General features: G+C 42.2%; 1 protein-coding gene across 1 annotated transcript in view; it reads left to right on the top strand.

Annotated features, from left to right (window-relative positions):
* Window positions 1-991: 991 nt before the first annotated feature.
* LOC121540233 (xenotropic and polytropic retrovirus receptor 1 homolog) overlaps window positions 992-15,204 on the top strand; it is a 98,875-nt gene continuing 84,662 nt past the window's right edge. The window contains exons 1-2 of the mRNA XM_041848937.2: window positions 992-1,363; window positions 9,797-9,848. Coding sequence (XP_041704871.1) covers window positions 1,295-1,363; window positions 9,797-9,848 — 121 coding nt within the window. The 5' untranslated portion in view covers window positions 992-1,294. The remainder of the gene's footprint in view (window positions 1,364-9,796; window positions 9,849-15,204) is intronic.

Here is a 15,204-nt window from a genome sequence, read left to right on the forward strand (position 1 = left end):
AGGCACACTTAACCAGTATGGCTACCACAGCATTCTGCAGCAATACGCCATCCCATCTGGTTTGGGCATTTGTTTTTCAACAGGACAATGACCCAACACACCTCCAGTCTGTGTAAGGGCTATTTTACCGAGAAGGAGAGTGATGGAGTGCTGCATCAGATGACCTGGCCTCCACAATCCCCCGACCTCAACACAATTGAGATGGTTTGGGATGAGTCGGACCGCAGAGTGAAGGAAAATCAGCCAATAAGTGCTCAGCATATGTGGGAACTCCTTCAAGACTGTTGGAAAAGCATTCCAGGTGAAGCTGGTTGAGAGAATGCCAAGAGTGTGCAAAGCTGTCATCAAGGCAAAGGGTGGCTATTTGAAGAATCTCAAATATAACATATATTTTGATTTGTTTAACACTTTTTTGTTTACTACATGATTCTATATGTGTTATTTCATGGTTTTGATGTCTTCACTATTATTCTACAATGTAAAAAATTGTCAAAATAAAGAAAAACCCTTTAATGAGTAGGTGTGTCCAAACTTTTGACTGGTAGTATATATATATATATATATATATATATATATATATATATATATATATATATATATATATATATATATATATTATTATATTATTATTATTATTATTATTTCCTCTCATTATTCGGTAGGCTATGGAAATTGCTTACATACATTTCAGTAGCCAATTAATGTGATTATGTGGCCATGTAAAAGTTGGGGAGCATTATCCCAGAAAGTCTGTCAACAGATGATCTCAAACCTCTAATGCATGCAGAACATAGGCTGTAGCCTACATGTGGATAGTTTTTTCTTCAAATAATCTATCAATAATTGTATATATTTTAATATCCTAATAAAGAGAAAGGAAGCGCAGGACAGTCTTCAGATCACAGACCTTAAAACCATATTCAGATAGGCTACACACGGCGCCGGCTGTCACTGCGGAGTGACGCAACCACGTTGTTGGCTGAATGCGATGGCGGACTGCTATGTCCCCAGACCTAACCAGGGATCGAAGGGAGAAAGTCATTGAATTTGCACAGGAACGGTTATATCGTAATCAAAGCACCTGTTAGGGCGGGAGCATTCTGTTCTGCTGTCCCTCATAAAAATAGTATGGGACGGAGTTTCTTTGCAGTACGCTAATCGGGACAAGACAGAGTGCGCTAGTGCAGGCTGCCGCATGCGAGCCAGCAAGTTGACAGAAATATCAAAACTCGCGTCAACAGGGGACAGTCCTAAAAGGAATTACGGAGGTTGAAGAGATAGCTGCTCCGACAAAATGAAATTCGCAGAGCACCTTTCGTCTCATATTACTCCGGAATGGAGGAAACAGTACCTTCAATATGAGGTAATTTCACACGATTGTGTTTAGAAGTAACGCTTTCTGATTTAAAGTGAAAAAAGTCCCTCGAATCCATCGTTAAATGAATACCTAATGAATTAATAGCATAATATGGTCTTGCTATTAGTCTTGGTACATTTTATTAATCCTGATTTGTGTTTTTGTTATAGCTGTCACTTTAACTTTTAGCCTACTTCTTGAATTGTGTAACAAAAGATTGCTTGGATAGGCTACTAGATAAGGATAGTCCATAATTTATGGTTGGCTATTGCGTAGGCTGTAACTTTCCTTTTGATAGACCGTGCTGTCTTAGTATTTTTTTGTTGTTGATTTAGTGTGTTTTGTAATTTTAGGCCATGGTTTTATGCATCATAGTTATCTTTGTGCAACCTTTCCTGAGGCTGTCAGTTTAATTGTAGAAGCCTTTTGTTCATAGATAAAATACTTGCTATTCATAGGCCCTAAGCATTTATTCATTTTGTTAATTGTTATTTTATTTACAAGCTTAGTGATTATATTTAGGGGATACATTATTATCTTTATATTTGTTGATGTTGACGTATATCTGTCACCTGCTCAGGTCGCCATCGCGTGCGCTACATCCTACATTACATTGGAACGCTGAACAATTAGGATAGTATTTATGTGGCTTAGTCCGTTATTGTTTTCCACTGTTGGAAACCAGACCTACAATATTTATTTGAATGAGAAATTTCACTTTTTGAATATATATATATATATATATATATATAAGTATTATGCATTGGATATTCTCTGTAAATGGGTAAAATCACAATACAATGTTTTCATTATAATTCCAAAATTTTTACTGTCCTGAAAAATTATATTGCCTTGTGACACAACATATTTGAACATATTTGATTGAATAACGCTATTATGTAAGTTATTTTGTTAATTGAAATTTGTGTAAAATAGCTTGCTTTGTTTGACAAGCACTAATTGAACGGATTAGCCTAGCCAAAACCACAAAGTCTAAAACTGGCCATGTTTGGTTGTATCTATGGCTTGGAGAGATCAGGGTGAGGGTACATCCAGGACAGGGTCTTTGTTGGGATATGTATGTATGAGCATCTTCTTGGTTCACATTAAGAGCCTGAGTGAGGACAGGCTCTGACAAGACTGCCCCATTCCATTTTGTTCTATGAATTATTGACAAAGATGCTGATGCGAGCCTCTGGAAGAGTCTGAGTCTGCATCCCAGTATCAAACCTGCACGCCTCACTCTGGGCATAAACCATGCTATAAAAAAGATAAGTCAACCTAACTCATTAAGTAGGTACAGGAAGCTCTATGCATTCACTTGGATTAGGTGAGGGTAAAACACATATGGCCATAATAGTCTTTGTCTATACTTGCAGCCTGACGCGTGTAGTAATGGGACCAATACATGGCCATATCAGCCATTTTACACCTCAGTCAGCTCTGGGATGGATGACCTGAGATGGATGATGGATTCTCTGACATAGATCGGCATACCATCAATTGCTATGCCATGGATAAATAATCCCTATTACTACTTAAATCACTTTGCTTTGTGAAGTAGTGGTTGATGAGTGGACTTTGTGTCTTTCTCTCTGAGTGTGAGGGATGTATTGTCTGATCTTGCATTAATTAGGCTTGTGCGCTGTATTGATGGAGATCTGGTCAGAATTATTCTGATTTTAAAAACGTAGCACTTTACATTAAGTTGCTCTTATCCATATTTAGTAACTGTATTTACTAGAGTAACAATACTGTTGTTTATATATCATTTTAGTAATTGCTTAATTTAAAAAGAAAAGATCTTAGCCTGATTTAATCTGGTTGCTATATTGTGGCAGAACATATTACTGTGCTCTGTACTAGATCCCATATGGAGATGTTTTTCATGCATTCATTACCTCCATTTAATGCAGACATGTATGGGGTTTATAGCAGTAGATTCTGGCGCGTAAACCTTAGCCAACCGTCATGTGGCCAAGCACAGTCCATCCAGATTCTCCAAGCAGATTGGTATTGCAACTGTAATCTGTACAGTATCAGAGAGGTGTTAAACATGGAAATCAAATCACGATAGCAAAATGCTTTGTATTTCATTGCCCCACACATTGCTGCACTCTCTGTCATTGCACATTAAATTGCACATTAAATTAACCCATATCTCAGAATTGATGGTTTGTGTCTGTGTGCGCCTGAAGTCCTCTTCAACTGTCTGACTTGTTTGTCTGTTATAGACATGAGGGCACTGAGAGTGGGAGGCACAAGCAAAGATTGCCAAGAGCCTCTGAGTCTCAGAGAAGATGGATAACTCAGTTTTATCCCTTGGAAATATTAAGGGAATAAGGTTATGGGCAATTCCACGGTAACGGAATTGCGCTGAGACTCAGATTTTTCACTTTAAAATGTAGGCCAGACAAAAAACATTGATTTCAAAGTTGAACAAACCATACAACTCTATGCACAAGGACTACTTTTAACAATTTACTGGAAGAACTGTGCAGATGCAAAGTCTGGTAACAGAATTTTGGTAAAATCTCCCTCAGTTTTCTATATGACCACGTTTTCCAAAAACTCGGTCCGGACCATACCAAAAACGACGTCTGTGGACGTTGAAATCAAGGCCAGGGCGGACTGAACAAATTTAAACTACTTTTCAACGTCCATGGACGACCGGTGTCGGTCGGTTCTCAGTGGGTAAGGATGCTGGTTACAGTAAATGGGAAGAGCAGGTGCTCATGGGTAGATGTCAGTAAGAGCCGGGACAGGTGACATTAACGAGAGAAAAAACTGAAAAGCAGAGAGAGGGAGAGAGCGAGAGGGAGGGGTTGTCCAGACTGTTTTCACATTTGCTTTGACCACCAGACTACAGAAAGAGAAAGAAAACAGTTATGAGTTGAACGTAACAGTATTCCGTTGGATGGGAGGACTGTAGCAGGTGACCCAACTATGGTTTGTGACTACTATGATTTCCCATTGTAGCCAATTCAATTTCACTAATTCCGTTACAGATTATTTTTGAATTTCCGTTAACAATTGGTAACAACATTTCAAGTTTGAATCAGTTAATAATTCATAAACCAAATAGATATCAGTAAAAAGACTAACTAACTGGTAGGTCTACCTTTACTTGTTACTTCTGTGAACTTTCATTATCCTCCCTCGTTAGGAGGGAGAGAAATTAGAAAATATGATGTGTGGTGTTGGTCACAGAATTTCAAGGCACAGGACAATGTTTCTTAAACGTACACAATGCAAATAATTTATCCAAACTAAATATGTGTTCACTAGTTTACTCCAATTAGGGAAGGGGTGGTGGGGTTGGAAAGTAATAAAGGGACATATATTTTTAAAAAGGATATGTACGTATGTATGTATGTATGTATGTATGTATGTATGTGTATATAGATATCTCAGCAAAAAAAAGAAACGTCCTCTGACTGTCAACTGCGTTTATTTTCAGCAAACTTAATATGTGTAAATATTTGTATGAACATAACAAGATTCAACAACTGAGACATAAACTGAACAAGTTCCACAAACATGTGACTAACAGAAATTGAATAATGTGTCCCTGAACAAAGGGGGGGGGGTCAAAATCAAAAGTAACAGTCGGTATCTGGTGTGGCCACCAGCTGCATTAAGTACTGCAGTGCATCTCCTCCTCATGGACTGCACCAGATTTGCCAGTTCTTGCTGTGAGATGTTACCCCACTCTTCCACCAAGGCACCTGCAAGTTCCTGGACATTTCTGGGGGGAATGGCCCTAGCCCTCACCCTCCGATCCAACAGTCCCAGACGTGCTCAATGGGTTTGAGATCCGGGCTCTTCGCTGGCCATGGCAGAACACTGACATTCCTGTCTTGCAGGAAATCATGCACAGAACGAGCAGTATGGCTGGTGGCATTTTCATGATGGAGGGTCATGTCAGGATGAGCCTGCAGGAAGGGTACCACATGAGGGAGGAGGATGTCTTCCCTGTAACGCACAGCGTTGATTGCCTGCAATGACAACAAGCTCAGTCCGATGATGCTGTGACACACCGCCCCAGACCATGACGGACCCTCCACCTCCAAATCGATCCCGCTCCAGAGTACAGGCCTCCGTGTAACGCTCATTCCTTCGACGATCAACGCGAAACCGACCATCACCCCTGGTGAGACAAAACCGCGACTCGTCAGTGAAGAGCACTTTTTGCCAGTCCTGTCTAGCGACGGTGGGTTTGTGCCCATAGGCGACGTTGTTGCCGGTGATGTCCAGCCTCTCTCAGCCTATTGCGGACAGTCTGAGCACTGATGGAGGGATTGTGGGTTCCTGGTGTAACTCGGGCAGTTGTTGTTACCATCCTGTACCTGTCCCGCAGGTGTGATGTTCGGATGTACCGATCCTGTGCAGGTGTTGTTACACGTGGTCTGCCACTGCGAGGATGATCAGCTATCCATCCTGTCTCCCTGTAGCGCTGTCTTAGGCGTCTGACAGTACGGACATTGCAATTTATTGCCCTGGCCACATCTGCAGTCATCATGCCTCCTTGCAACATGCCTAAGGCACGTTCACGCAGATGAGCAGGGACCCTGGGCATCTTTCTTTTGGTGTTTTTCAGAGTCAGTAGAAAGGCCTCTTTAGTGTCCTAAGTTTTCATAACTGTGACTTTAATTGCCTACCATTTGTAAGCTGTTAGTGTCTTAACAACCGTTCCACAGGTGCATGTTCATTAATTGTTTATGGGAAACAGTGTTTAAACCCTTTACAATGAAGATCTGTGAAGTTATTTGGATTTTTACGAATTATCTTTGAAAGACAGGGTCCTGAAAAAGGGACGTTTTCTTTTTTTGCTGAGTTTATATATATATATATATATATATATATATATATAAAAAATAATTGCGAGAGAAAAAAACATATGGGGGGATTGGAAGTGATGCAGACAATTACATTGATGGAAGTTAAAATCTATCTGCAATATTAAAGCTGATCTACCCCCCTATCTATCTATCTATCTATCTATCTATCTATCTATCTATCTATCTATCTATCTATCAGTTGGCAGGGGTCTTCAACATTATTGTGTTTTGATGTATTTCTAATACCTTTTAATACTTTTTCTGGTAGATGTTTTCTAAGACCACTTTTCCATGTGTTTGACCACTTATCAAAGCATTTGCTTAATCCTAGTATTTAGGATAGAAAATGGTTGAAAATGTATATGCCTTAATTTCCCAATAATGCAGACTCTTAGCTTTCATTTGACACCAGATTTGACATGCTTCTATGAATTTCACGTTGGTGCTCATGGGTCCTTTTACATGGATATGTCTGTTTATTGCCAAAACAGAATAGAGATCAGTCTGTCCTTGAAGTTTCTTGAACAAGGCTTTGTGGAGGAAACATCAGCAACAACAAGTCTCCTTGTTATCCCCACCCTTTAGTTTGGTCTTTCAAGAGTTATTACCTTCCATCAATGACCTTACCCTTTATTTTATTTTTCCAATGCAACATTGTCTGGATTGTTCTAAAAGCCTTTGTTTGGCTACAGCAGGACAGTTGGGTAGGCTGCTTGGGAGAAAAGACACCTCTAATCACTAAAACGCTTGCATGTGAATTGAGGAATTGACAAGGTGATTGAGTGATAAAGTAATGAAGTCTGCTTATCCTATGAGATTGTCCATTTTAAACACCTGTTTAGCGTTGAGGTCCACTGCTGCTCATTAGGAGACCAGAGGCCATTTAAAATCAGAGCTCATTCCTGTGTGATATGCTGGCATTATTACAGATTCATCTCACACTTCTAGACAATATGAAAACAAACAGCATTAAACTGCTCCCTTTGTCGTTTCTCCTATTTGTTTTATCTCATGGACATTTCCTTTTGGCTAGTGCAGTTGGTACATGGTCTTGGTTCGATCTAGGCTGGCCCTTGGTCTGGTTCGTGGTCTGTTCTGTGTGAGTGTGGTAAAGCAACTGAAGCCATAACATGAGCAAGGTGGAGAGGGTAATGTGGCAGCGTGGGTGGGCGACAGAATGGAGCCTTGTGTGCTTTTACCTCTGCAATCGAATCACTTACGTGGGTTTATATGTGCAGGAGAATGCTTGTGTAAACTAATTTCCTATTCCTAAGGGACATGATATTATTATCATAAGCAGGTACACGTGTTAATTACATGCAGTGGTTACTATGTGGGGCTCATTTCCCACTCTAGCCTCTGTGCAGTGTTTCAACTGTCAGGTAGGCCTAAATGCAGGGTTTTGAGCGCTGCCAGTGGCACACATTGCAAGATGACTCACAGCATAAACTGGATAATGTGAACCATAAATACAAATGATTGGTACATCAAATGATTGATAGTTTTCACTATTCCAAACACTGACATTGACAAAAGATGCATGGTTAAAATGAGAACAGAAATAATTGCACATGACATGATGAATATGATCATGCTAGCCTATAGCCAACACAAAACGACACACTTCTGGTGTAATGTATGCATCTTACTTAGACAACAGAGATGGCATGGCGAGCTTCCCACACCTCATCCTCTGTCCCCTACTGGGCAGGCATCTGGTCTCAGTCAGTCCTGCACTCAGAGATCCACTCAGTTAAAGTGATGATGAGAATCATCGGAGTCATAATTTCAGATCTCAGACCACCCAGCACCTGCGGTACTCTAGTTGATATAGTTATTTTTTACTACTGTAAATTTCAACAGAAGACTATCAGCCTAAGTGTGGTGATACCTGCAGGTTGATCTCTGTAAGCTGGTGTATTATGCTACAGTCGGAGCATGAAAATTCCCCAAAGAGCCGCCCTGCCCTGCCCCCTTTACCATCGGTGCTATTGCCATGGCAATATGCCTACATCTTGATGAATGCGTCTCCTCTGTCTCTTCCAGCTATTAGTCTGGGACAGTAAGCCCTGCTACATGAACCAATGTTTGCACAGGTGGTCTCCTGCAAATCACTTTTTCTACAAAGAATGTTAGCTACAAATGAAATGTTCAATATGAGTGTAGAGTAATATCTGACTGCAGTGTTGGTGTTCAGGTAGGAAAATGAGCAAACAAAGTTTCTAAGTAGGTTCCTCCCACATAGTCTGATTAATCATCATCCTTTCCTCTCATATATCCACGTTATCCAAACATCAGATAAACCTTGCCAGAGAATGGTGAAATGGAACAAAAACTACAGATATGGTGAGGTCGAGCAAGAAGTTAATTTTTTCTTATAATAATAATAATATGCCATTTAGCAGACGCTTTTATCCAAAGCGACTTACAGTCATGTGCGCATACATTTTTACATATGGGTGGTCCCGAGGATCAAACCCACTACCCTGGCGTTACAAGCGCCATGCTCTACCAATTGAGCTACAGAGGACCACGTAATTCTTCATTATGCGTCATTATTTGAATGATTCTTTGTCACATCTAAGCTTTGAATAAAACAAATATTGGTTGAACACTGTTGCACAATACACAAAGTTCATCATGTGGGTACGTGTCTATCCCACTGAAGGCCCAAGCTTAATTGCTTTGACTGGACGCCCAAGAAGCGTGTTCACAATTACTGGGCGGCAGGTAGCTTTGTGGTTAAGAGCGTAGTGCCATTAACTGAAAGGTCGCTGGTTCTAATCCCAGAGCCGACTAGGTGAAAAATCTGCCGATGTGCCCTTGAGCAAGGCACGTATCCCTAATTGCTCCTGTAAGTCGCTCTGGATAAGAGCGTCTGCTAAATGACTAAAACGTAAAAAAAATGTAATACTGCTATTGCTCCAGAGTTAGATTGGTAGTGAGGAATAGTGATGTATTCAGGTCCAGGCCTCACAGACTAAAGTCATGTTAAGACGTATCTCGTAATTATCTGTCCGTATCCATTATCTGCAAGGTCAGAGTGTTTGAAGGAAATAACCAAATTCTGTAGAAAGAGGTTTTTGTAGTATTGGCTAGCCTCTGTCTCTGTTTAGTTTAAGATATGTGATAGGGAAATTGTGTCCATCAGACATCATGGTTAAATACAACGGCATTGATGTCCTATAACTCCGCCTGGAATCATTATCTTCACACATCTTGGGGGTTGTAACACCAATTATTGCCGAAGGATGGTTCTTTTTTCCATGTAGACATTCTGTACTGAGTTTGGAAATGTCATATATATATATATATATATATATATATATATACTTTTAATATACTACTTCGTTTTCAGGTCTTCTTTCTTCATTTGTGTGAAGTAATTGACTTATGATAATATTAATGAGACTGGCTATGTAAGTAGATTACTTGAATTTATCAATCAATAATATGTTGTTCATTATGTTAACATCACTAATTATTATAATAATTTACTCCTATGAAAAGGCGTTGATTAATCAAACATCAACGGGTCATTGCTTGTACAGTAGAGAAACTGATTAGTGATTATCCCTCTGCTTTCTTCCTTTACCAGGCGTTCAAGGATCTGCTGTATGCAGCCCAGGATCAGGCCCCATCCATAGAAGGTAAGGAAACTCCTGGTCCACGGACAGAATGAGCTCACCCCGCACCCGTACGGACACCCCGAAATAACAGGCCCTGCTAAAAATAGAGTAAATTGCGGTGATCATCCAGCCACCCCTCACACGACAGAGCAGCCTCTGGGTGCAGTAACTGCCTCACTGCTGTGCAGTGCAGAGATAATTAATTTACAACGTCAGGCTGCTAGCGAGGCGTGACAGGGACCAGTGTAATGGTTTGTTTTTAGATGCAGAGTGACGGGAGTAAACAGAGTTCTAAAGTTGCAGTGCAGTTAGTCACTGGATGACCACACTCAGGGGCAACAGAGTTCATTGTGAGTGGAAAGGGTCCTCTTATAGAAGTCCACTAAATACATTGGTCGGGTAATACATGCTCAACATCCAATACCAATATTTAGATTAATGCCTGAGTTGTCATGCTGGAATTTGTTTACATGACAGAATGTCACACTTCCACAATGCATATCCTACTTACATCATACACAGAAGTGCTGCTCTGTGTGGAGGAGTGCATGAGGACTCTCCCCAGATGTCATGGTTGAACGGTCTGCCACTGATCTGTGAACAGTGTCTAGTTTTAGTTCACTGGGGAGCTGCATCTCTCCACTTCCAGGAGACTGGGCCGACGGGCCGGGCCTTTCGGTCAAGGTGTGAGAGAGACATTATTTCCAGTCAGTGGCTCTGTATGTGTGTGTGTTGGAATGTGTGTGTGTGTGAGAGGTGTGTCCAAGCCTCCTCTGGTCTGACCTTGATGTTTCCAAAACCACAGTTCTGGTGGAATGGGAAAGAGGAAGTTGTCCGGTGCGGTTGACAGGGTAGGAGATTGATTAATTCATCAGAATAAAGTCCAGTTGGAGGTTGACAAGATGAAGGTATGGTCGGTTTCGGCTATATACGACTCCAAAAGAAGACTCCTCAAGCATGGAATAATCGGACAAAGACCACACTGTCAGCCTGTGTTCATAGTCTCTAGTCGCATCGTGGTGAGAGGAGAACAGCCTAGTGAACAGCCGTTGACAGTACGACTACGCAGCCAAACTTTCACCTAATATTTCAACCAATGATTGCATGTGAAGCCTAAATGACAGTGTTGTCCGTGTTTCTAGTTTGGTGATAACATATGAGCTGTCTCTCTCCTTTTAAACACCATTCTCCTGAGGGTGTCAGGTTGGCCTTATCCCCAAAATGGCTGATGAATCACATGCTGTCTGTCCCTTGTCAGAGCTGCCATACGTAGGTCACTCCATCTCTGGGAAAATGTAAAGTCCAGCCACCATGAAGGGTCAAATAATGGAAAAACTGAGAAATAGGAGGAGGAATACATGGGACCAACTACTGTACAGGAGCACATATCCAAGGTTGTTGAATTGTTAGATACTGCTGCACTGTTGGAGCTAGGAACACAAGTAATTCGCTACACCCACAATAACATCTGCTAAATATGTGTATGTGACCAATACAATTTGATTTGATTTGATTTTGAACCCCTGTACTTCAGCGCCAGACACTTAACTTTTCATATGAGGAACAAGATTAACAGGCTTCCCGTGAAATACACGCTTAGCACAGCATATCTCCTCACACAAACCCTGTTTCAAATCTGATTGAGTTAAAAAAAGGGATGATTTTATTAAATCACCCCTCAATGAAAGAGTAATTACGGGAATCTGATTTCTGAGATGTTTTTCTCTCTCTCTGCAGCGAGGCCTGCCGTGTCTGAGTGAGGTTTGGTATTCTGTGAGAGTACTGGTGCCTCCGGGAGACAATTTACTGGGTTATTACCGCCCCCTCTAGCTGACCCGCTACCTGATATAGTTATAGTAGAGATTCAGCATGGAGGAGTACAGCACTTCAAAGCCTCTGTCAGGGCCTTCTCTTACTGCAGGCTTCTGTCAGATACATCAGAAGTTCATGTTACTCCAACCAACAAGGAAATGGGCGGTTGTAGTCCCGTAGGGTTTGAGATTCTTGCTATGCTTTATGCATACCTTTTCAGTGATTACGGTAGGATATGCCCTACAGTATGTGTATGATGAGCACTGTGAACAGGGCATTGGAAGCCTAAGGGGATATGAAGTTCAGCTCCACAAAGAGTCTGTCAACAAGCACCCCAAGACATTGATGGGTAGCGGCAGGGGCAGGGGTAGCGGCATTAGCACAGTGGGTTGTGTGTCCACTGTTCTCAACACCGTAGGCTTTCCTGTGGTCAGCTCAGTACAGGAGAATGAACTGAGGAGCAGGCTCCTCCTCTCTGTCTCTCTCCAGTAAGATTGAATTAGCTCAGGGATGGGCAACTTTGATGGGGGTGGGGGCGCAAAGAATCTGAACTCATCATGAGGGGCCGCAGTGGCTCGCGGGTCTGCGTACCAACATCCATACTCACACATGCAGTCAACTGATTTGTGCAAACAATCTACTACTTAACTCTCTTAACTAAATGCATTATACCAGTAGCCAGGTCTGGCCCTAGCATTTTGGGGCCCCTAAACAAGATTTGGGTAAACCACCCCCACCTCCCGGGCAAAACATTTTACTTGGCCCGGAGAGAGAAATCTAAGTTTTAAAGTTAATTTCCTGCAATTCTACACATTTTGCCATAGGCTATAGAGAAAATGTTGCAGTTTTAAAGCAAGTTTTCTGCAATTCTACACATTTTGCCATGAGGCAGAGAGGAAAAAATGTGCAGTTTTAAAGCTAATTTCCTGCAATAACAAAATCAATGGGGGCCCCCTGGAGGTGCCCGGTCGGTATTCGGCCATGATCACTACAAGTTTAGATAGCTGGCTAGACTAACTTATCAATAAAAAAAAAATGATATTTAGTGACTAACATAACAAGAGAAAAACTGCTGATGCACCACCAAATTTCGAAATTTGGTAAGACCCTGACTGAGTTCCAAAAAAATAGAAAAACGGGGCTCCCCGTTTCTGGAAATTGATCCGCGGGCCTACAAAAGAGGGGTCTCCCTAAATAAGATCAAGTCCAATTCAATTAGCCTGCCGATTTATGAGAGATTTGATAACAATAACTGCAGATAAACACAGCAATGGGAGGAATTAGTGTGCCTCCGGAACTATCTCTCAGTAATGTTACATGCAATAGTGGCCTAGTCCATTGGCAGAGTTACATCGGGGGTGAACTAGGATGATTCACATGGGGAAAGGCGTAGGTAGAGGGGGAATGTGGGGGAAGGGTTGTGCTATTGACTGCTCACAGCAGGACACCACGAAGCACATACACTAAGTTTGCCGAGGCCTTTATCACAAACTGGCAGTAAAATGTTTTATAGAATTTCTAGGTTGCTCCATTTAATACATAGCTTGGAGGACTGAAAGCCATGCGTGAAACTGCAGATTGAATGGAATGAGGGGAGTCTTTACGTGCTTCCCCTGAGTACCTTCCTTATTGAGTTGAATGCATATTGCCTGTGTTGTTACTGTATGGAGTAGCAGCAGTTTGAGACAGACTGTAAAAGGATAAAGCACCATAATAAACCATGATGGCTCAGTTGGGCAGAGGAGCATCCTTCTGGACAGGCTGAGCCCTCCCCCTCTTTCCTCGCAGCAGTCCCACTGACCACTGTTTCTGACCCAGTAGGCAAAATGGCCCTCAGTGCAGCCTGATCACACTGTTATTGCAGTGGAATATTATGTGACTATTCCGGAGGAGGCTGGTGGGAGGAAATATAGGAGGATGGGCTCATTGTAATGGCTGGAATGGAATTTATGGAATGGTATCAAACATATGGAAACCACGTTTGACTACGTTACATTTATTTATTCCATTCCAGCCATTACAATGCGCCCCTGTCCTCATATAGCTCCTCCCACCAGCCTCCTCTGGACTGGTCATACCTTCATTACACAGCTAGCCTTTGTGTTTTGTATGGAATACAATACATGTTATAAAGTATGTGTGTTTACACTATACTGCTAGCTATTGCCCCCCCCCCCCTTTGCACCATGGCTGTTTTGTCATATGTGGAGTTTTTTCCCCCTGTGTATCTCCTCTCCAGAGCCCTCAAAACCTTAAAATGTTTTATGCAGCTGAATCAATAACAGCAGAAGAGCAATTGTGGCTCAACTTCAGCCCTCAGGTTCAATACCAGCAGATAGGCTCCAGCACACTTCAGGTAACTCAGTCAATAAAGAACGAAGCACCCACCAATCAGATTATTATGTAGGAAACTGACATGGAGGGAGACAATATTAGAAGTTATCTTGCTTTTCGCTGGTCGTAAAATTCGTGAAATAGTGATGTGAGTATCGTGTGTGTGTGTGTGTGTGTGGGGGGGGTTTGGCTGCAGCCCCAGACAGACTCCCCAGTCTGCATTGGTGAAGGTCGTCCAGAGTGGAGCAGTAAGCGGTGCTGTTATCAGAGAGGAGAGGGGGACAAGTTTGTTGCCTGCTGAGAGAGCAGGCACTAGCAATTAGCCTGCCTGCTTTTCTCTGATCAAAGACCACTGAACAACACTATGCTCAATCTCTTTCATCCTCAATATGGCAGCCTTTTGTTCACACACCTCAACTGGACACATTTACTATTACACTTCAAAGCCACCTTCATTGCATTAATTAAGGAAAATAAACATGGTAGTATAAACCTTGTCACAATGCCTCCTGTTGCCTCAGCGCTGCCATTCCCCTTTTAGTGCCAATTAATTAGTACGAGGAGGAATATTAATGTGAGATAAGTGCGTTATCCACTTAATGAAAGCGCTAACATGAATCACACTCCCAGATACCTCCACCTTCCATGCTGCTTTCCACTCGCAGCCCTCCGCCTTCTGCGATGGGCGGCCCTCCATTTTGTCTGTTGCTGTTGGTTGCTAAAGGACATGGCTGGCTATTTGAAGCCTGGTGGTGGTATTATTTTCGTGATTGTTATTCCACTCACGTGTGTCTAGGTCTAGCAGCTGTTATTACAGTGGGCCCGGCAATAGGAGAGGCCCCTGTGTGGATCTAAGCAGGAGCTCTGAGCAGGAGCCTTCCCCAGCTCTCCCCAGTCTCAGTAGCCCAAGGACACAGCCCTGTACGTTCTGTGGGCTAGCAGCCGGGGTCTCCCACCAGCCTGCATTATTGATAGGCTGCTTCACAAGCTGCCGCTCCGATTTGGATCAAAATGCTAATTGCTCAGTGTTTGTGGGTTTATTCCTCCTTAGCAGCGCTAGCTGCTTGGTGCCACCCGTATCTCAGTCTTCTGTATGTGCATCTGTAGAAAAAGCCTCGCGTGCTACTGCTTTTACAGTAGGAGGAGAGGAGGAAGAAGCCTGGGGGCACTTATCTAGTGGAGATTGTTAAAGATATCAAGGGGTTAGGGTAGTATACTAGGATAACAAACA

This window comes from Coregonus clupeaformis, chromosome 26, assembly GCF_020615455.1.
Source record: "Coregonus clupeaformis isolate EN_2021a chromosome 26, ASM2061545v1, whole genome shotgun sequence".
Taxonomy (NCBI): Eukaryota; Metazoa; Chordata; class Actinopteri; order Salmoniformes; family Salmonidae; genus Coregonus; species Coregonus clupeaformis.